The 17,302-nt window shown below is 66.2% G+C and overlaps 4 protein-coding genes across 10 annotated transcripts; 3 read left to right on the top strand and 1 right to left on the bottom strand.

The window, feature by feature from the left end:
- The first annotated feature begins 21 nt into the window (after nucleotides 1–21).
- On the top strand, nucleotides 22–1,908 carry LOC116437039 (coiled-coil domain-containing protein 8 homolog). Of its 3 annotated transcripts, none has more exons than XM_032094580.1 (2): nucleotides 22–97; nucleotides 307–1,908. In XM_032094580.1, exon 2 carries the CDS (start codon nucleotides 561–563, stop codon nucleotides 1,896–1,898), a length of 1,338 nt encoding a protein of 445 aa, XP_031950471.1. In that variant the 5' UTR covers nucleotides 22–97; nucleotides 307–560; the 3' UTR covers nucleotides 1,899–1,908. The 3 variants fall into 3 exon arrangements, with proteins under 3 accessions (XP_031950471.1, XP_031950472.1, XP_031950473.1); XM_032094581.1 differs by having other exon boundaries at nucleotides 34–856; nucleotides 923–1,908; XM_032094582.1 differs by having other exon boundaries at nucleotides 34–1,326; nucleotides 1,447–1,908.
- Nucleotides 1,806–2,708, top strand: C32H19orf53 (chromosome 32 C19orf53 homolog). Of its 2 annotated transcripts, XM_032094673.1 has the most exons (3): nucleotides 1,806–1,994; nucleotides 2,283–2,338; nucleotides 2,438–2,708. In XM_032094673.1, the coding sequence occupies exons 1-3, from the start codon at nucleotides 1,904–1,906 to the stop codon at nucleotides 2,570–2,572; spliced, it is 282 nt and encodes a 93-aa protein (XP_031950564.1). In that variant the 5' UTR covers nucleotides 1,806–1,903; the 3' UTR covers nucleotides 2,573–2,708. The 2 variants fall into 2 exon arrangements, with proteins under 2 accessions (XP_031950564.1, XP_031950565.1); XM_032094674.1 differs by lacking the exon at nucleotides 2,283–2,338 and having other exon boundaries at nucleotides 1,808–1,999.
- Nucleotides 2,709–11,188: 8,480 nt separating this feature from the next.
- NANOS3 (nanos C2HC-type zinc finger 3) lies at nucleotides 11,189–14,788 on the top strand. The gene is made up of 2 exons (XM_032094659.1): nucleotides 11,189–13,605; nucleotides 14,215–14,788. The coding sequence occupies exon 1, from the start codon at nucleotides 13,042–13,044 to the stop codon at nucleotides 13,570–13,572; it is 531 nt and encodes a 176-aa protein (XP_031950550.1). The 5' UTR covers nucleotides 11,189–13,041; the 3' UTR covers nucleotides 13,573–13,605; nucleotides 14,215–14,788.
- C32H19orf57 (chromosome 32 C19orf57 homolog) lies at nucleotides 14,709–17,299 on the bottom strand. Of its 4 annotated transcripts, none has more exons than XM_032094563.1 (8): nucleotides 17,247–17,299; nucleotides 16,924–16,965; nucleotides 16,679–16,814; nucleotides 16,527–16,596; nucleotides 15,391–16,443; nucleotides 15,149–15,243; nucleotides 14,977–15,051; nucleotides 14,709–14,899 (listed from the first exon to the last, which is right to left on the bottom strand). In XM_032094563.1, exons 2-8 carry the CDS (start codon nucleotides 16,952–16,954, stop codon nucleotides 14,794–14,796), a joined length of 1,566 nt encoding a protein of 521 aa, XP_031950454.1. In that variant the 5' UTR covers nucleotides 16,955–16,965; nucleotides 17,247–17,299; the 3' UTR covers nucleotides 14,709–14,793. The 4 variants fall into 4 exon arrangements, with proteins under 4 accessions (XP_031950454.1, XP_031950453.1, XP_031950455.1 ...); XM_032094562.1 differs by having other exon boundaries at nucleotides 17,227–17,282; XM_032094564.1 differs by having other exon boundaries at nucleotides 14,977–15,048; nucleotides 17,227–17,282.
- Between the last annotated feature and the right edge of the window lie 3 nt (nucleotides 17,300–17,302).

Here is a 17,302-nt window from a genome sequence, read left to right as displayed (position 1 = left end):
GCTTTGCGGCAGCAAGGCCTCGGTGTATCCCAGCAGGCTTTGCGGCAGCAGTAACGCCCCGGTGTATCCCGGCAGACTTTGCGGCAATAAAGCCTCGGTGTATCCCGGCAGGCTTTGCGGCAGCTAGGCCCCGGTGTATCCCGGCAGGCTTTGCGGCAGCGAGGCCCCGGTATATACCGTCAGGCTTCGCGGCCAAAACGCCTCGGTGTATCCCGGCAGGCTTTGCGGCAGCTAGGCCTTGGTGTATCCCGGCAGGCTTTGCGGCAGCAAGGCCTCGGTGTATCCCGACAGGCTTTGCGGCAGCAGTAACGCTCCGGTGTATCCCGTTAGGCTTTGCGGCAGCTAGGCCGCGGTGTATCCCGGCAGGCTTTGCGGGAGTTAGGCCCCGGTGTATCCCGGCAGGCTTTGCGGCAGCGACGCCTCGGTGTATCCCGGCAGGCTTTGCGGCAGGGAGGCCCCGGTGTATCCCGGCAGGCTTTGCGGCAGCGAGGCCCCGGTATATCCCGTTACGCTTTGAGGCAGCTAGGCCTCGGTATATCCCGGCAGGCTTTGCGGCAGCTATGCCTCGGTGTATCCCAGCAGGCTTTGCGGCAGCGAGGCCCCGGTGTATCCCGGCAGGCTTTGCGGCAGCGAGGCACCGGTATATCCCGGCAGGCTTTGCGGCAGCTAGGCCTCGGTGTATCCCGGCAGGCTTTGCGGCAGCGACGCCCCGGTATATCCCGGCAGGCTTTGCGGGAGCGAGGCCCCGGTATATCCCGTTAGGCTTTGCGGCAGCGAGGCCCCGGTGTATCCCGGCAGGCTTTGCGGCAGCGAGGCCCCGGTATATCCCGGCAGGCTTTGCGGCAGCGAGGCCCCGGTGTATCCCGGCAGGCTTTGCGGCAGCTATGCCTCGGTATATCCCGGCAGGCTTTGCGGGAGTTAGGACCCGGTGTATCCCGGCAGGCTTTGCGGCCAAAACGCCCCGGTGTATCCCGGCAGGCTTTGCGGCAGCGAGGCCTCGGTGTATCCCGGCAGGCTTTGCGGGAGTTAGGCCCCGGTGTATCCCGGCAGGCTTTGCGGCAATAAAGCCTCGGTGTATCCCGGCAGGCTTCGCGGCAGCTAGGCCCCGGTGTATCCCGGCAGGCTTTGCGACCAAAACGCCCCGGTGTATCCCGTTAGGCTTTGCGGCAGCGAGGCCTCGGTATATCCCGGCAGGCTTTGCGGGAGTTAGGCCCCGGTGTATCCCGGCAGGCTTTGCGGCAATAAAGCCTCGGTGTATCCCGGCAGGCTTCGCGGCAGCCAGGCCCCGGTGTATCCCGGCAGGCTTTGCGGCAGCGAGGCCTCGGTGTATCCCGGCAGGCTTTGCGGCAGCGAGGCCTCGGTGTATCCCGGCAGGCTTTGCGGCAGGGAGGCCCCGGTGTATCCCGGCAGGCTTTGCGGCAGCGACGCCTCGGTGTATCCCGGCAGGCTTTGCGGCAGCTAGGCCCCGGTATATCCCGGCAGGCTTCGCGGCAATAAAGCCTCGGTGTATCCCGTTAGGCTTCGCGGCAAAAACGCCCCGGTGTATCCCGGCAGGCTTTGCGGCAATAAAGCCTCAGTGTATCCCGGCAGGCTTTGCGGCAGCGAGGCCTCGGTATATCCCGGCAGGCTTTGCGGCAGCTATGCCTCAGTGTATCCCGTTAGGCTTTGCGGCAGCTATGCCTCGGTGTATCCCGGCAGGCTTTGCGGCAGCGAGGCCCCGGTGTATCCCGGCAGGCTTTGCGGCAGTAACGCCTCGGTGTATCCCGGCAGGCTTTGCGGCAGCTAGGCCTCGGTGTATCCCGGCAGGCTTTGCGGCAGTAACGCCTCGGTGTATCCCGGTGTGCCGCACGCTCCGCCCCGCCGGTTCTCAGCGTGTTCCGGCCCTAACGCGGAAGTAGCGGCGATGGCGCAGGGCCGGCCCAAGGTGGCGGCCAAGCGTCCCAAGGCGGCGGCGGCGGCGGCGGCCCGGGGTACTCGGGGCCCGCGGAAGGGAGGTAAGGTGGGTCCCAGGGCCGGGGATCCCGGCGAACGGTGTAGGGGGACAGGCGGGCTGGGGGTCCAGGGGTCGCTCAGGGGAGCCCCGGGAGGGCGAGAGGAGGCCTCAGGACTCTGGGGTGGAAGGGAGGCTCTGGAGGTGGCGGGCGTGTCCCATAGAAGTCCTGGGGTCTCCGCTGCCCTCCCTGGGGTCTCTTGCGGGGCCTCACGGCTTCTGGGAGCTCGGGGTTGTCAGTGGGGGGGGTCCCGGGATCTCTCGGGTCTCAGCCCAGCCGCCCTCTCCACAGGTCGCACCATCGCCCCGAAGAAGCTCCGTGTGATCCAACAGCAGAAGCTGAAGAAGGTGGGGGGGGGGGGGGCGCGGCGGGGTTTGCGGGATCCCGAGGGGTCTGGGGGGGATCCATCTGTGCCCCCCTAACCCCCCCGTGCTTCCCCTCCCCAGCGCCTGGAGGTCGGGATCCGGATGCGGATCGAACGGGAGACGGTGCAGCGCGCGCAGGGCGGCCTCCCCAAAAAGCTGGCGCTGGTCACGGCGCCAGGCCCCGCCAAGGGCAAAGCCAAGAAGGGCCGCGGCTGAGACCCCCGGGGAACGCCCTCTGAACCCTCCTTCAGTGCCCTCCCCGAGGATCTGCGGGACTCCGGGCTGTTCTCAGCCCCCCATCGTTGTTTAATAAAAGGGGTTTGTGGGCGGCGGTCCCCCCCCGCACCCCCGACGCTGGTGTCTGATTTGGGGGGGCCCGGGATGTGGTCGGAGAGGGCTTGGGGAGCTCCTGGAGGACAGATTTGGGGAGGGGGGTGGACATCGGTGTAGCCCCGAGAACGGGGGGCCCCTGGCGGTGTCACTTTATCCCCCCGGAAGGTTCTGCGGGGAGGGAGGGCGTCCATGTCTCTGGGGCTGGGCCAGGTATTCCCGGGGGGTCTTGAGGGACGATATCGGGGTCTCGGGGGGGTATCATTGCATCCAGTGGGGGGGATCCCGATGTTCTCGGGGGGTGTTTCTGGGGGGGTCTCGGTGTCTTCATGGGATTCTGGGGGTCCCTAAGAGGCTCCTGGGGGGGGGGGTCTTGAGGAGTCCTTAAAGCGGGACTAGGGGGAAATGTTAGTGTTCCTCGGGGGTCCCGGTGTCTCTGCGGGTGCTCTCAGAGGGGTCTCCATGGATCGCCGGGCCTGTGGTGGGGATCCCGGCCCCCTCCCCGTTTCCCGGCGCCGCCACAACTTTATGAATGGATCGCCAGGTCCCGCCCCCGCTCCGCGCTGATTGGTGCGCCGCCACCTGACTGGCAGCTCGTCCCGCCCCGCGCTGATTGACAGCGGAGGGAGCCGCGGCAGCCAATGGGAGCGCGGCGGGGCGGGGCCAGGCCCCGAGGGCGCCACGCCCCCTCCTGGGCGGGGCCCAGACACGTGGGCGCCTCCCCTCCCCCACAGCGGGCGCGGCCTGCGCGAAAGCCCCGCCCCCAATGACGTCAGGGAAATTCCCTGGAATCGGCGCCGCCGGGTTTATTTTGGGAAACAAACAGGGAACGATTGGGGGAGGGGCCGGACGCCGGAGCCCCCCCCGGGGCCTCGCGTGGGGCGGGGCCCCCCAGACCCCTCCAACCCCTCCCGTGACTCACGCACAGTCGGGGGGGCCGCGGCCGCCGCTGCCGGGGCTCGCCCGGGACCGCGGGGGAAAGCGGGGGGGGGACGGGGGGCCAGCAGCCGCGCCCCACAACTCGCCCGGGGCGCCTCCACAAAACCCACGAACCCCCAGAAACCCCCCACGACCCCCCCCAGCACCCCACGAGCCGCCTGTGCCCCCACACTGCCTCCCACCGTCCCCTCGGCACCCCCCACCCCCCTCCTAGCACCCCCCGAAGGGTCCCTGCTCCCTCCCCCCCCCCCCCCAGATTTCTGGGTAACCCCTCCAGGGATTTTGGGGTCTCGGTGCTGTGGAAGATCCTGCGGGTCCCGGTGAGCTCGGGGAGAGCGATGGACACGCGGGACCGGAGGCTTTGAGGGCTCCTCAGGGGGGGTTGGAGGGTTCAGGGGGAACTGGGGACACCCAGGGGGGTCTCGGGGTGCGGGGGCCCGACCCCTGTTCCTGCTGAACTGAGCCAGTTTATCCAAAGCAACTGCAAATCAGCTCAGCGGGCACCGGGGGCAGCGCCCGGGTGGGGCCAAGGGGCTTCGGGGGGTCCTGGGGGTTCCCCAGGGTGTGGAGCAGTCCCGTGGTGCTTTTGGGGATTCAGCATCCAGTGGCACTCGGGGGGCTTGGGGGGGCCCAAGGGGATTCAGGTATTCAGGGGGAACCCGGGAAGGGGCTCCAAGGGTTTTGGGGGGGGAGAGCCCCAAGGGTTTGGGGGGCCCCGGGGAGCCCCCGTTGTCTGGGTGAGGGGGGCGGGAGGCGGAACTTAGCCACTGTGAACATGGCGCGGCTGGACTCTGTTCACAGGTGGGCTAAGCCCTGCCCCCGGCCCCCAAAACCCCCCCCAGCACCCCAAAACCACCCCCATGGCACCCATGCAGCCCCCCACCTGCACCCTGCACCCAAACTCCCCTAAACCCCCCCCACCCCCCAAGTCTCCAGGACCCCCCCAAACCCCCTCCCCCGGCCCCCCCGGCGTGGTGGTGGGGGCTGGGGCCCGTTGGAAATCCCTGGCAATGTGATTTTGGGCAAAAACGGTAAAAAATCCCATCGCCAGGAACCCCGGCGGGCGGCAGCGGGGAGGAGTGGTGTCGGACATTCAGAAATCCCAGTGACGGTCCCGGTGCTCCCACGGTGTCATCTCGGTGTCGAGGCCGGAACCGGTGGCACCTGTGGGAATGTGGGCAGGTTGGGGGGGATTCACCCCTGCAGGGTCACCCCTGGGGGGGGCTCCAAGTGTTTTGGGGGGGATCCGGGGGGGTCCGAGGGCAGCGGAGTCTCTGTGGAGACGGGCACATGGTGGCACTGGGCCATGCCCTGAGGGGACACGGGAGGGGTGGCGGGACCGGGACAGGACTGGGACATGGCAAGGGGACATGGCAAGGGGACACGGGACTGGGCCACGGGACTGGGGCACAGCACCGGGACATGCCTCTGGTGGCTCTCCCCAGTCCCAGCACCACAACAGCCATCACCAGTCTGCGGCGTGAAACGTGTCCCCAGCCGTGCCACGTCCCCCGTGTCCCCTCGGTGTCCCCATGGCGGGATAGCCACTCCGGGACCCCCTGGATCTCCCTAATCGGCCGGGACCCACGTCCCCCGGTGCCATTAGCATCACCATGTCCCCGTCAGCGCATGTTGGGACCCCCGTGGCCCCCAGGCCGTGGCCGTTGGTCACACTGGCACGGCCCCGGTGTCCCCAGCACTGGTGGCCATGGTGGCTCTGGGGCTGATGGCCGCGGTGGCCCCGGCACTGGCGTCCCTAGTGTCCCCGGGACCGGGGCTCTGCAGGCGCCATGTGGGACCCACGAGGCCCCGCCCGGTCGTGACATCAGCGTCGTCACGACAACGGGGCGACTTCAAAGGGAATCGGGTGGAACCGGCCCAAAAAATGGGGGTAAACAGCGGCGGCGGCACCGACACGGGGCCGGGGGGCCCGGGGGACTCCGGGAGGGCTCGAGGGGTGCCCCGACCCCAGGTCCCCACGGGGGGGGTGGCGACAGTGGCGACGGTGGCGGCCCCCCGGTGCCAGTGGGGCCCAGCTGTCACCGGTGCCAGCGGTGGCGGCACCGACAGGAGGCCGGGAGGGGTCCTGGGGGGTCCGGGGGTGGCCAGACCCGGGGGTCCACGGGGCGGGGGAGGAGGGGCCACAACGGTTACGACGGCAACAGCCCTTTGGTGCCACCAGCCCCACTGGCACCGCGGGCACAGCCCGGTGCCCCCCAAGTGTGGGGCGGGGGGTGACCTCGCGTCTGGGAGTGGCCCGGATTTGGGCCCCCCCCGGGTTTTAGGGTGTCTCCCCCAGTTTTTTGGGGGCCCCCACCCCGATTTTGGGGGCCCCTCCCGGTGCCCCCCCGGCGCCAGGGCGGTGCCGGCCCGGCCGCCCCGACCGGCTCCCGCGGCCCCGGGCGGGGGCGGCCCCGGCGGGGGGGGGTGGGGGGTGCCCGGTGCCAAAATTCCCACCTTCGTCCCCAAAACAGGAGTGGGAAAAGGCAGCGGCGCCGCCCATCGCCTGCGGAATGCAGGAACAGGGGTGGGATGGGGGGGTCAGGAGGTTTTGGGGGTCCGTGGGTTGAGGGGCTGATATCGGGGGGCGGTTTGGGGATCCGATGCCAGAGCGGTTGGGGGGCTGAGGGGGTCCCTGGCTGGGCGTGTTGTGGGGGCGGGGGGGCTCTGTGTGTTGGTGGTCCCAAGGCCCAAGAGATGAGGCCAGGGGTGCCGTGGATTCTGGGGGTCCCAAGGCTGGGGCGCGGCAGGTCTGGGGGGTCCGCGGGGTTGGGGGTCCAGTGCCGGAGACTGCTGCAGGTCTGGGGAGAGCCAGTACCGAGTGGATTTGGGGGTTCCCAGAGCCGGGGGGTCGGTGGGTTTCGGGGTTCCCAGGCTGGGAGGGGTCTGGGATTTGGGGGTGTGATGCCAGGTGGGTCTAGGAGTTCGCAGACCGGAGGAGCTCCGTGGGTTTCAGGGTTCCCAGGCTGGGGGGAATGTGAGATTTGGGGTTCCCAGGCCGGAGGGGGGGGGGTGGGGTGGGATCTGTGGGTCTGGGGGTTCTCAGGCCGGGGGGGTGGTCTGGGATTTGGGGTTCCCAGGCCGGGGCGGCTCCGGCGTCGCGCGGGCCAAGCGGGGGCGGGGGCGGGAAGGGGCCGCCCCGTCCGCGCCCGTCGGCGCCGGGGGGAAAGGATGAATCACCGCCCGGCGCCACCGCCCCCCCGGCCCCCCCGGCCCCCGCCCCGCCAGCAGGCCCGGAGCCCCCAGACCCCCCCCCGGGACCCCCCGGACACCTCTCGGACACCCCGCACCCCCCTGCCCGCCCCTCGCCAGCCTCGGGCCGTCGATGGCCGTGGCGGTGCCGCCGCCGCCCCCGGGGGGAATCCGGAGGGATCCGGTGGGATCTGGCGGGACCCCGCGGCCCTTCCCGCCATCCCCACGCCGGGCACGAGGCCACGGCCGCGGCCCCTCTCCCGCCGCCCCGGAACCTTCCGGGGGTCCTGCGGGGCCGTTACTCACCGGGAGCGGCGGCCGGGGGTCCCGGGGGGCTCTGGGGGGGGAGGCCGGGCCGGGGGGGGGGCTCCGGGGGCTCCCGGGGGCTCCCCAAGTCTCTGACTTTTACTCCAAGAAGGGAAACGCTTTTAAACGCTTCGCTCCGCCCCGGGAGCGACGAGGCCGCGGCGGCGGAGGGGAAGGGGGGGGGGGGGAGGAGGGACCGCGGCCGCCTCCGCCCGCCCCGGGACCGCCCCGGGACCGCCCCGACCCCGCAACCCCCCTCACTGAACCAGCACCGGCCCCGAGCCCGCCCCGCCCCGGGCCCGGATCCCCGCACGGCCCCGCAGCGGCGCCGGGATGAGCCCGGGTGGGCAAAGGAGCGGCGGCGGCGAGGAGCCACGTGCCCCGTAGGAAGGGGGCTTTGGAGCCCCATAGCAGGGGGGGCCCATGTGCCCCATGGCGAAGGGGTTCAGAGCCTCATAGCAAGAGTGATGTGTGCCCCACGGAGAGTAGGCTCAGTGCCCACAGAAAGGGGGATCCTGGTGCCCCATGGCACGAGGGCTCAGTGATCCATGGCATAGGAGCTGTGTGCCCCACAGAAAGGGGACTGTGTGCCCCACGGCATAGGGGCCATGTGCCCCACAGAAAGGGGTTTTGGTGGCCCATGGCAAGGGGGCCATGTGCCCCATAGCACAGGGACTGTGTGCCCCACAGAAGTGGGGTTCAGTGCCCCATGGCACAGGATCCACAGGATCCTTGCACCCCACAGTGAGTAGATCCTGTGCCCCATGGCTGGGGGCCTGGACGCCCCACAGCAAGTGCCTGGGTACCCTGTGGCCGTGGGGCGCCACAAGGCGCTGGTGGGGCCGGGGGGGGGCCGGGGGTCACCATGGCGATGCTGCACACACAGACATTAAACAGAGTTTTATATCGGAAGTAGCGAAACCACAACGCGTCACCGTGGCTGCAGCGCCAGCCCTGCCCCACACCCCTTGGCCCTGCCCCACGGCCCTACCCCACAGCCAGCCCTGTCACACACCCCCAGCCCTGTCCCGCAGCCCACCCCATAGCCCCCTGCCCCATAGACTGTCCCATAACCCCCCTGCCCCACGGCCAGCCCTGCCCCATAGACTGCCCCACACCCCCCATACCCACCTGCCCCCTAGCAGTGGGGCAGGATGGGCACCCCAGTGCGCCCCAGTGCCTCCCAGAGTCCCCCAGGCCTTTCCTGGTCCCACCCCACATCTGGCAGTGGCTGCACATCTGGGACAGAGCAACACCCCCCCCCCACCTTCGCCAGCTGCTAATTTTAAACGCGGGACCCCCCCCGGCCTCCCGCGGGCCCCCGGCCCTGCTCAGGGTCGGGCATGGAACGTGGAACACGGAACGGGGAACGTGGCACAGGAAACACAGGACACGGGAACAGAGAACACGGGACACAGAATGCTGAACGCAGCACATGGCGCTGCCAGCACGCAGCACACGCGTGTGCCCACATGTGGCCATGCACACCTGCACACACATGCACAGCTGTGCACACCTGAACACACTTGCACACGCTTGCACACGTGTGTTCACACCCGCACAGGCCCAGGGCAGCACCGTGGTGGCCGTGTCAGGTTGCTGTCGACCCCACAGTGGCCACAGTGGCCGTGCTGAGGCCCTGCTGGGACCGTGGTGGTCATGCCAGGTCCCTGTTTGTCACGAGTAGCCATGGTGGCCGTGCTGGCTTCCTGTGAGTCCCACGGTGGCCCTGCTGGCCCTGCTGGGTGCCTGTGTGGCCGTGGTGGCCGTGTGGGCTCCCTGTGGCCCAGGGCTCGGAGATGCCCTTTCTAGGCAATGGCAGCAGCCGGGCCATCGCCCACGCGCCGCCGGCACATTCCTCCCGCCTGAGTCAGCCTGGCCGGGAGGAGCGGGAGCGGCAGCGGGGCCGGCACGGCCCGGGCACGGCACAACAGGGCACGGCATGGCACTGACACGGGTGTCACCAGCAAAGAACAACAGGGCACAACATGGCAGTGACACAGGTGTCACTGGCACGGCACAGCAGGGCGCGGCATGGCACTGACATGGCTCAACATGGCACTGACACGGGTGTCACCAGCAAAGAACAACAGGGCACAACATGGCACTGACACGGGTGTCACTGGCACGATGTGGATGTGGACATGGACCAACATGGCACATGTGTGTCACTGACACGGCACAGACATGGCACCACACACGTGTGCCCAGGGAGCCCTGGCACTGGGGGAGCTGGGAGTACTGGGCTCGGGGCACGGCAGAGACTGGCAGCCCTGGACCTTGGGCACTGCAGTGACTGGAAGCACTGGGGGGGGGCACTGGGCCGGGATTTCCCTTTCCTCCCCCCCACACTCCCTCCTAGCTCCTTCCTTCCTCGGCCTGGGCAACGCCTGGACGCCCCGGATCCACTGGATCCCTGCAGATCCCAAGGTCGCCCAAGCCCCCCCCAGCATCCCCAGCCAGCCCTGGCTTCTGTCCCCCTCCAGGGGCCCCGAGGGCCTGCGGTGCCTTTGCTCGGGAGTGCAGCGGGGGGCTGCGGCTCGGTGGGTCCCTGCCGTGGGTCGGTGGGGGGCAGAGCTGTGGGTCCGTGGGTCCCGAGGGGTTCCTGTCGCGGGTCCTGGCGTTGCCACGCGACGCTGTTTTGGCGGGGCTGAGTCACGGCCATGACTCACCGGCAGCCCCGGGACCGGCACCACCGGGCGGGGCCACCGGAGGCGGCCCTGCGCGGGCCGGGGGTAGCCCAGGGGGTATCCCCCGGGGGGAGGGTGCCTGGCACCTCCCAGGGCACGAGGCAGAGGGGCGATGGGCACCCACGGGTCCCCCAGCAACCGTAACACCCCCCCCCCCCCGCAACCACGGGGCCCCCTGCACGCCCAGGTTCCCCCCCTGCACCCCTGGGTGCCCCCCGGGCCCTCCCTGCACCCCCAGACCCGCCTTCACCCTGAAGCCTCCCCGAATCTTTGTGTCTCCCCAGATGCCTCCGCTGCGGTCGGGGGGACCCCGGGGGATCCCGATGCCGCGGGGGAAAGGGGGGAGGAGGCCCCGGGGGCCCCCGGTGCCGCGGGTGGGGGGCACGGGGGGGGGGGGGGGGGAGTCAGGGCCCAGCCACGCGCCCGTGAGTCACCCTGGGGTGGGATCGGCGGGTCGGGACAAAGGCGCTTTCACAGGAATGGGCCCCCCCGACACCCCCGCAGACTCCCCCAAACCCTTAGGGCCCCTCCCGGCCTCTGCTGGGTGTTTGGGGGGGCATCACCCTCTCCCCCTGTCCTCCCCCCGTCCCGGCATCAAGCCTCGACTTGTAGGGGCCGGTGAGTCACCGCAGCCGGGCGGGGCCGGGCCGGGGGTTGTGGCATCGCTGGGGGCACCGGGACCACCGGGAGGGGCCGTCGGGACCCCCGGGACAGGGCACAGGGACCATCGGGACCCCCGGGACCGCCAGGATGGGGCAATGGGACCACCATGGCGGTGGCGCTGGGGTGGCCCGGGGATGAAGAGGCGGAGCGCATATGGCACCGTGTGCCACCGTGTGCCACCCCACGTGCGACGAGTGGCTCTATCGGGCCCCCGCCTTCCCGTGCCTCAGTTTCTCTGCTCACATCATGCCAGACTGTGCCGTGCCACGAAGCCCCTGCGCTCCCCAACTATCTCGGGGAGAGGCTGTCGCGCTGGCTGGGGTCTGCTGGAGGGAACACGGGACTCCCCCTCTCCAGACCCTCCCGACGCCCCCTGCCCAGCTCGCAGGGGTTAAAAGCGCCCACCGCCCCTTTAAGGGGAGGGGCTGAACGGGGCGGGGCGGGGCCGGTGGGGCCGGCGGCCAATCAGCGCCGGGGAGGCGGCGCGTGCGCCCAATGGGCGGGGCCGCCGGGCTGAGCCGAGCCCCCCCTCCCGTCAGAGCCGGGGGACACCGCGGGACCCCCGGGGACAACTGGGGACACCTCGGGACCCCTGGGGACACCTCCGGACCCCTGGGGACACCTGGGGACATCTCGGGACCCCTGGGGACACCTCCGGACCCCTGGGGACACCTGGGGACATCTCGGGACCCCTGGGGACACCTCCGGACCCCTGGGGACACCTGGGGACACCTCGGGACCCCTGGGGACACCTCCGGACCCCTGGGGACACCTCGGGGACCCCTGAGGACACCCCACCCACACCGGGGGTCACACAGTTTCCCCAGCCCCGGGGCGTCCCGGGACAAGAGGCGCTTTGGGGTCAAATGCGGGGGAATTGGGGTTCAGCCGGTCAATGACGGCCCCCCCGACCCCCCAGTTTATTCCCTTTTCCCCATTTCTCACTCCAGAAGGGGCTGCGGTGGCTCCTGGGAATATGCTGGGATTCGCTTGATGCTGGGATTGGGTTTGGCGTGAATTAGCCTTGGATCGGTGCCTCGTTAGGGAGGGATCCTGGCGGGATTCCTGAGGGATAAATGGGGAGAGGTAATGCCAGGAGCAGGGTCGGATCCCGCCGGGAGATGGAGAACAGGTTTGGATCCCTGGTCCCCACTGGGTGAGGAGGGATGAGGCGGGATCCCCACCGGATGGACAACAGGGACAGATCCTGGACCCTGCAGGAGAACAGGGGATGAGACCAGATCCCAGACTCCAGTGGGAGATGGAGGACAGATCCTGGGTCCTGCAGGCAGGTGGGGGATGAGGCTGGATCCTGGTGGATGGAGGATCCACCAGGGGATGTGGGACAGTGTCAGATCCCAGCTCCTGCCAGTGAATCCCAGTGCCGTGGAGGCTGTCGGTGAGTTCGGGGTAAAATCGCCGACTTTCTAGTGTGTCCTGCGGCCCCCTGGAACATCCCGAGGATCCTGGTGATCCTCACTAGGGAGGAATTTCCCAAACCCGTGGATTTCCTCCGGCAGGAGGTGCCAGTGCCCCTCAGGTGCGGAGCTTCTGAAGTACCGAAAATCCCCAATCTTCCCCTAAAATCCAGGTGCTCCGGGATTCCTTGTGTCAGGAAAATGAATCCACAAACACCAGATGTTTATGTCCAAAAAGGAGACAGAGGAGTCCTGTTACTTCATTCGAATAAAGGGAGAGGCCATGGGGCATTCCCCTGGGGTTTCCCAAATTGTTAGATGCAGCCTCCTTTTTATCCTAATTTCCCGGCCACATCACCCTCTTCCTTTTCCCCGTTGGCTGAGGTACTTGAGATGTACAGAATTCCCGAATCGCTTAATACAGACCCCCTTCTAATGTGTACCCCCCCTTTTTCTTTTCCTGTGGAATTCATGGTTCCCCCCTTCGCTTCTTTCGCCTCTCAGTATCTGGCTTTTACCTATCAGCAGACCCATAGTTTGTTTCTAAAGACAAATCCATCTCATTCCTTTCACCAGGAAGCCCTGGGGCGGGGTGGGGAGGTTTTTAGTCAGAGTGATTTACCCAAATCGCGGTCATTAACTTCAATCCCGGCGATTTACCCAAATCCCGTCGATTTACCCAAACGCCGGCGCCTTCCAGTCGGGAAGGGGACGGCGCAAACTCCTCCTGGAGCCGTGCCGGGGCGGTTCCTTCGGCTGCAACTGGGCACGTGCAGCGGCCTAGGAAAACTGGGAGTACTGGGACCCAGCACGTGGAGCTCCGTCCAGTCCCGAACCGCGGGCACCGGGAGCAGCGGCGGCACCGGGAGCAGCGGCGGCACCGGGAGCAGCATCAGCACCGGGTACAAGGAGGTTGGGAGCACTGGGAGAGAGCACTGTGGTGTCCAGCCCCACGCCACCAGCAACACTGGCAGAACCAGCCCCACGCCACACCGGGAGCACGGGGAGCACCAGCAGCACCTGGAGGAAGGAGCCGCACCCAGCCACGCGCAGTGTGGGGAGCACCAGTGGCGTGAGAAGCGCTATCTGTCCCCTCGCCACACCGGGAGCCCTGCAGCACTGTGGTGTCCAGCCTCGTGCTGGAAGCATGAGAGCGCTGCGGTATCCCACCCCACACCGCACCGGGAGCACCGAGATCCCCATCCCGCTGCAATGCACGGAACCCACAGGCCAGTTCGACATGTGGCGGGACTACCTGGGGCTGGCAGCCATGGTGTCCGCGCTCCTCCGTGACCCCGCAGGCCTTGAGGACCCCTCGCCGCCCCTGGGGCCCCTGGCTCCGTGTGCTGGGCCAGCTCCGTGTGCGGGGCCAGCTCCGTGTGCGGGGCCGGCTCCGTGTGCCGAGACAGCTCCGCGTGCTGGGCTGGCCCTGTGCTCGTTCTGCAAGCACAACGGGGAGGCCCCGGCCGTGTACCGGAGCCACAGCTTGCGGGACGCCCACGGCCGCCTGCAGTGCCCGGTGCTGCGCAGCTACGTCTGTCCCCAGTGCGGGGCCACTCAGGACCGGGCCCACACGCGCCGCTTCTGCCCCCGCACGCACCGTGGCTACACCTCCGTCTACTCCCGCCCGGTGTGCCCCAGGAGCGCCGGGAGGAGGCAGGGGAACACCAGGATGTAGCCGAGAGATGGAGGATCCTTTGTCACCGCACAGGTACTGGCGGGGTGTGGTGATGCCATGGCGTATGTGGCACATCCAAGCCTGGGTTCATCCCAGGGTGGGATTCCCATGAGGAATCTCATCGTGGAATTGGCACTGATGGAGGGAAGGGGGCACACCGGGAAGTAGCCGAGGGATGGAGGATGCCACATCCCCGTGCAGGTACAGGGTTTGTGGTGCCCCGGTGATGCCACAGGGATTGTGCTGCATCCAAACCTGCTTTGGCCAGATTCCCATGAAGAATCTTGTCAGGGAATCAGAGCTACCAAAGGGAGGGAACCAGGAAACAGGTGACGGGGGACACCGGGAAGTAGCCGAGGGATGGAAGATGCCATATCCCCATGCGGGTACTGGAGGGTTTGTGGATCCAAGTCTGGATTTAGCCAGAAACAGGATTCCCATGAGGGAATCTCACCGGGGAGTCAGAGCTAAAGGAAGGAGGGGGCACTGGGAAACAGGTGGCGTAAGGACAGAGACACGCTTGGAGCCTGGGTTTGCCCAGGACGGGATTCCTGCAAGGAATCTCATCAGGGATTTGGCACTAATCATGGGGTGCATGCTGGTGCTTCCCGGTGCTCCCGCCTCTCCTGGCTTCTCTTCCAGGGACTTCCTCAGAAGATGAGACCGTGGCTCAGCGCTTCCCACTGGGACCAGTCTCCCCAGTTTGTGCGACTTTGTGCCGCCTGCCAATGTCGTAGGACCCAGATCAGTCGGTCTGGCCGGATTCGGGCACTGCCACCAGGGCCAGTTCTGTTTTGTGTTGGGTTTGAGTTTTGAGTTCTGAATTTTGGTTAATCCCAGGCTAGGAAGGGGCTGCTTCTCCGGCTGCCGGAGCCATTACTGGATGTTCTGAGCTGGACTGCTGAGTTTTGGTTAATCCCAGCCCAGGAAGGGGCCAGCGCTCTGGGTGCCGGAGCCGTTACTGGATGTTCTGGGTTGGATTGTTGAGTTTTGGTTAATCCCAGGCCAGAAAGGGACTGGGAGGGGGCCAGTGCTTCAAGTGTTGGAGCCTTTATTCAAGCACTGGAGCTGTTACTGAGCATTTTGGGTGGGTTTGGTGGGATTTGTTCACCCATGATGGCAGGAGGAGCCTGGCATTCAGTGCTGGAAGGTGGTTTATTCAGTGCTGGAGGGTGGTTTATTCCCATTGTGTCCATCAATAAATGGTTATTCCTGATGTCCCTACCCCTCTTTCCAGCGGCTCCCACTGGGCACTGGCCTCCGGCCACGCCGTGGCTTTTGCCTCCGGAGCAGCTCCAGTCCCCGGTAGGCACCCATGGCCAGGCGGCTGTGGGGAGACATGGGCATCACCCAGGGGTGCTGGACCCCCAGTCCCAGGGAAATCCAAGTGGATTTGGGACTTACTTGAGGTCCGAGAGCTCCCGGATCAGCCCGCGGATGACATCGGTCGCGTCTGCCGGTTCCGTGGCCCTGGCACTGCTGGGAGAAGGAGAATCAGGATCTTCCTACTCCTCAAATCAGGAATTTCAGTCAAAATCAGGATTTTATTCCTGCACTAGGGTCTGGATCCACCCACCTTTCCCATGGCTGTACTGGGCTGTTCGCCATGGAGCCGGTGTGGATCTGGCCTCTGGTGTCCCATGGCTGCTGCCCAGCAGCATCTGGGAATGGCTGCAGGGAAAGAAAAGAGCTGAAGATGGAGCCCAGGGGGATGTGGAAGCTCCCAGGTGAGGTGGGGAGGGGTCTCTGGGTTCCAGTTTAGGATGGGGAGGGGGGGTGTGTCTCAGTTTGGGTGGGGAGGGCTCATCCCAGCTTTACCTTCTCCACTGGGAGCTCTGGGCTGGTCCCTTCCCGGTGGTCCTGAGGCTCGGTGCTGGTGGCTGCTGGATCCAGTCCCAGTGTCACCACACTGGAATTCCCACCCTCAGCATTCCCACTCTCGCAATTCCTGCTCTCTGTGTCCCCTCCACCGCTCTGGGGATCTCTGGGACAATCCAGTGACCCCGTGTCCATGCTCAGGGCAATCCCAGTGCCACATCCCTCCTCCAGGGCACCTTTTTCCCCCTCTCCCGCTGCATCCGGCACCTCCGAACTCTCTGCAGGGGCCGTGTCCTTCACCGCGTCCTCAGGGCTGGATCCCTGTGCTCCAGAATTCCCTTGTTTTGGTGATTCCAGCTGATTCTCTCCTGCCCCATCCCAAATTCCCTGTTTCAGTGGCTCCAGCTGCTCCTCTCTTGCCCTATCTACCTCTGAAATTCCTGGTTTCACTGACTCTGGACGCTCCTCTCCTGCGCCATCCAAAATTCCGTGTGTTGGTGTTTCCAGCTGCTCCTCTGCTGCCCCATCCACCTCAGAAAGTCTTGGTTTTGGTGATTCCAGCTGATCCTCTCCTGTTCCATCCAAAATTCCCAGTTTCAGTGATTCCAACTGCTCTTCTCCTGCTCCATCTGCCTCTGGAGTTCTCAGTTGGGGTGACTTCAGCTGCTCCTCTCCTGCTCCATCCCCCTCCAAAATTCCAAGCTGGGATGATTCCAGATAATTCTGTCCCATTCCATCCAAAATTACATGTTTCACTGACGCTGGGGGCTCCTCTCCTGCCCCATCCACCTCCAAAATTGCTGGTTTTGGTGATTCTGGACAATTCTCTCCTGCCCTATCCCAAATTCCTGGTTTTGGTGACTCCAGATCATCCTCTCCTGCCCCATCCAAAATTCCTAATTTTAGTGACTCCAGCTCATCCTCTCCTGTCCCATCTGCTTCCAAAATTCCCAGCTGGGGCAATTCCAGATGATTCTCTCCCATCCCATCTGAAATTCTCTGTTTCGGTGATCCTGGTGCTCTGCCGCCTCCAATTCCCTTGTCTCTCCCTTCCTGAAAAAAACACATTAAAAACCCCAGTTTGGGGAGTTTTTCCCTCTGCTGGGTGTGAACACCATGCTGGAGGCTTTCCGTACCTGCAAGGCTCTGGCTCCATGCTCTTCCACATGGATTCCCTCTGGATCCACCTTGCCACTGCTGTTCTTGCTGTTGGACCCAGCAAATCCCATTGGGCTGGACCTGGATGGATCCAGCCCAGGTCACTCACCCCCCAGTCCGCTCCTGTTACCTCGCCTGGGGGTCCATCCCAGCAGGATCTCCATCAGGATTATTGCTCTGGGAGGGAACAGGCATGGCTGAGCCGGCAGCTCCCGGAGCTTCCTGAAGGATCCGCTTGGCTTTGGGAGCATGGAATTTCATGTTGCCTGTTGTGGGGAGGAAAGAGAGTCCCAATTTGGATGTGGAGGAGTCCCAGTTGGATGGAGAAGGGTCATTTTGGGCCCAAACTGGGACATTTGGGCATTTCCCAGTTACCTGGGAGTGGGTGGGTCCTGCGCTTCCCCATCCTGGTGCTACCTGGGAGGGACATAGAGCAGCCCCAAATTACCCCAGCCCCCTATTACTCCAACCCCTCTCATACCTCCCTATTTCCCCTCAGGCCCCAGCAGCCATTTCCCCCCCCCAGCTCTCTACCCCCTCAGCCCAATCAATATCCCCCAGGCCCCCCCAAAGCCACAACCGCAACAGAAAGCCCTAAACCCTCCAGGCCTGAGTTAAAAATCGTGGAATTTCCGCCGATTTCCCCCATTTTCCCTCGATTTCCACCCGATTTCCCACCTCCCCACGGGCCCCCTCACACTTTTCCCGCCTTTTCCCGGCGAGCCGGAAGTTACAGTTCTCCCGCGCCTCCAAG

The sequence above is a fragment of the Corvus moneduloides genome, chromosome 32, assembly GCF_009650955.1.
Source record: "Corvus moneduloides isolate bCorMon1 chromosome 32, bCorMon1.pri, whole genome shotgun sequence".
Classification (NCBI taxonomy): Eukaryota; Metazoa; Chordata; class Aves; order Passeriformes; family Corvidae; genus Corvus; species Corvus moneduloides.
This window is presented reverse-complemented; position numbering and strand designations above follow the sequence as displayed.

What these genes read in the sequence shown, in the direction of transcription:
- LOC116437039 (XM_032094580.1), top strand. Translation starts at nt 561, where the DNA reads ATGCCTCGGTGTATCCCAGCAGGCTTTGCGGCAGCGAGGCCCCGGTGT.
- C32H19orf53 (XM_032094673.1), top strand. Translation starts at nt 1,904, where the DNA reads ATGGCGCAGGGCCGGCCCAAGGTGGCGGCCAAGCGTCCCAAGGCGGCG. An exon ending in TCGGGGCCCGCGGAAGGGAG is followed by an intron (nt 1,995 to 2,282) that starts GTAAGGTGGGTC and finishes CCCTCTCCACAG; the next exon opens with GTCGCACCATCGCCCCGAAG. An exon ending in AACAGCAGAAGCTGAAGAAG is followed by an intron (nt 2,339 to 2,437) that starts GTGGGGGGGGGG and finishes TCCCCTCCCCAG; the next exon opens with CGCCTGGAGGTCGGGATCCG.
- NANOS3 (XM_032094659.1), top strand. Translation starts at nt 13,042, where the DNA reads ATGAGAGCGCTGCGGTATCCCACCCCACACCGCACCGGGAGCACCGAG.
- C32H19orf57 (XM_032094563.1), bottom strand. Translation starts at nt 16,954, where the DNA reads ATGGGGAAGCGCAGGACCCACCCACTCCCAG. An exon ending in GGGATGGACCCCCAGGCGAG is followed by an intron (nt 16,597 to 16,678) that starts GTAACAGGAGCG and finishes TGGGTCCAACAG; the next exon opens with CAAGAACAGCAGTGGCAAGG. An exon ending in CCAGTACAGCCATGGGAAAG is followed by an intron (nt 15,052 to 15,148) that starts GTGGGTGGATCC and finishes TCCTTCTCCCAG; the next exon opens with CAGTGCCAGGGCCACGGAAC.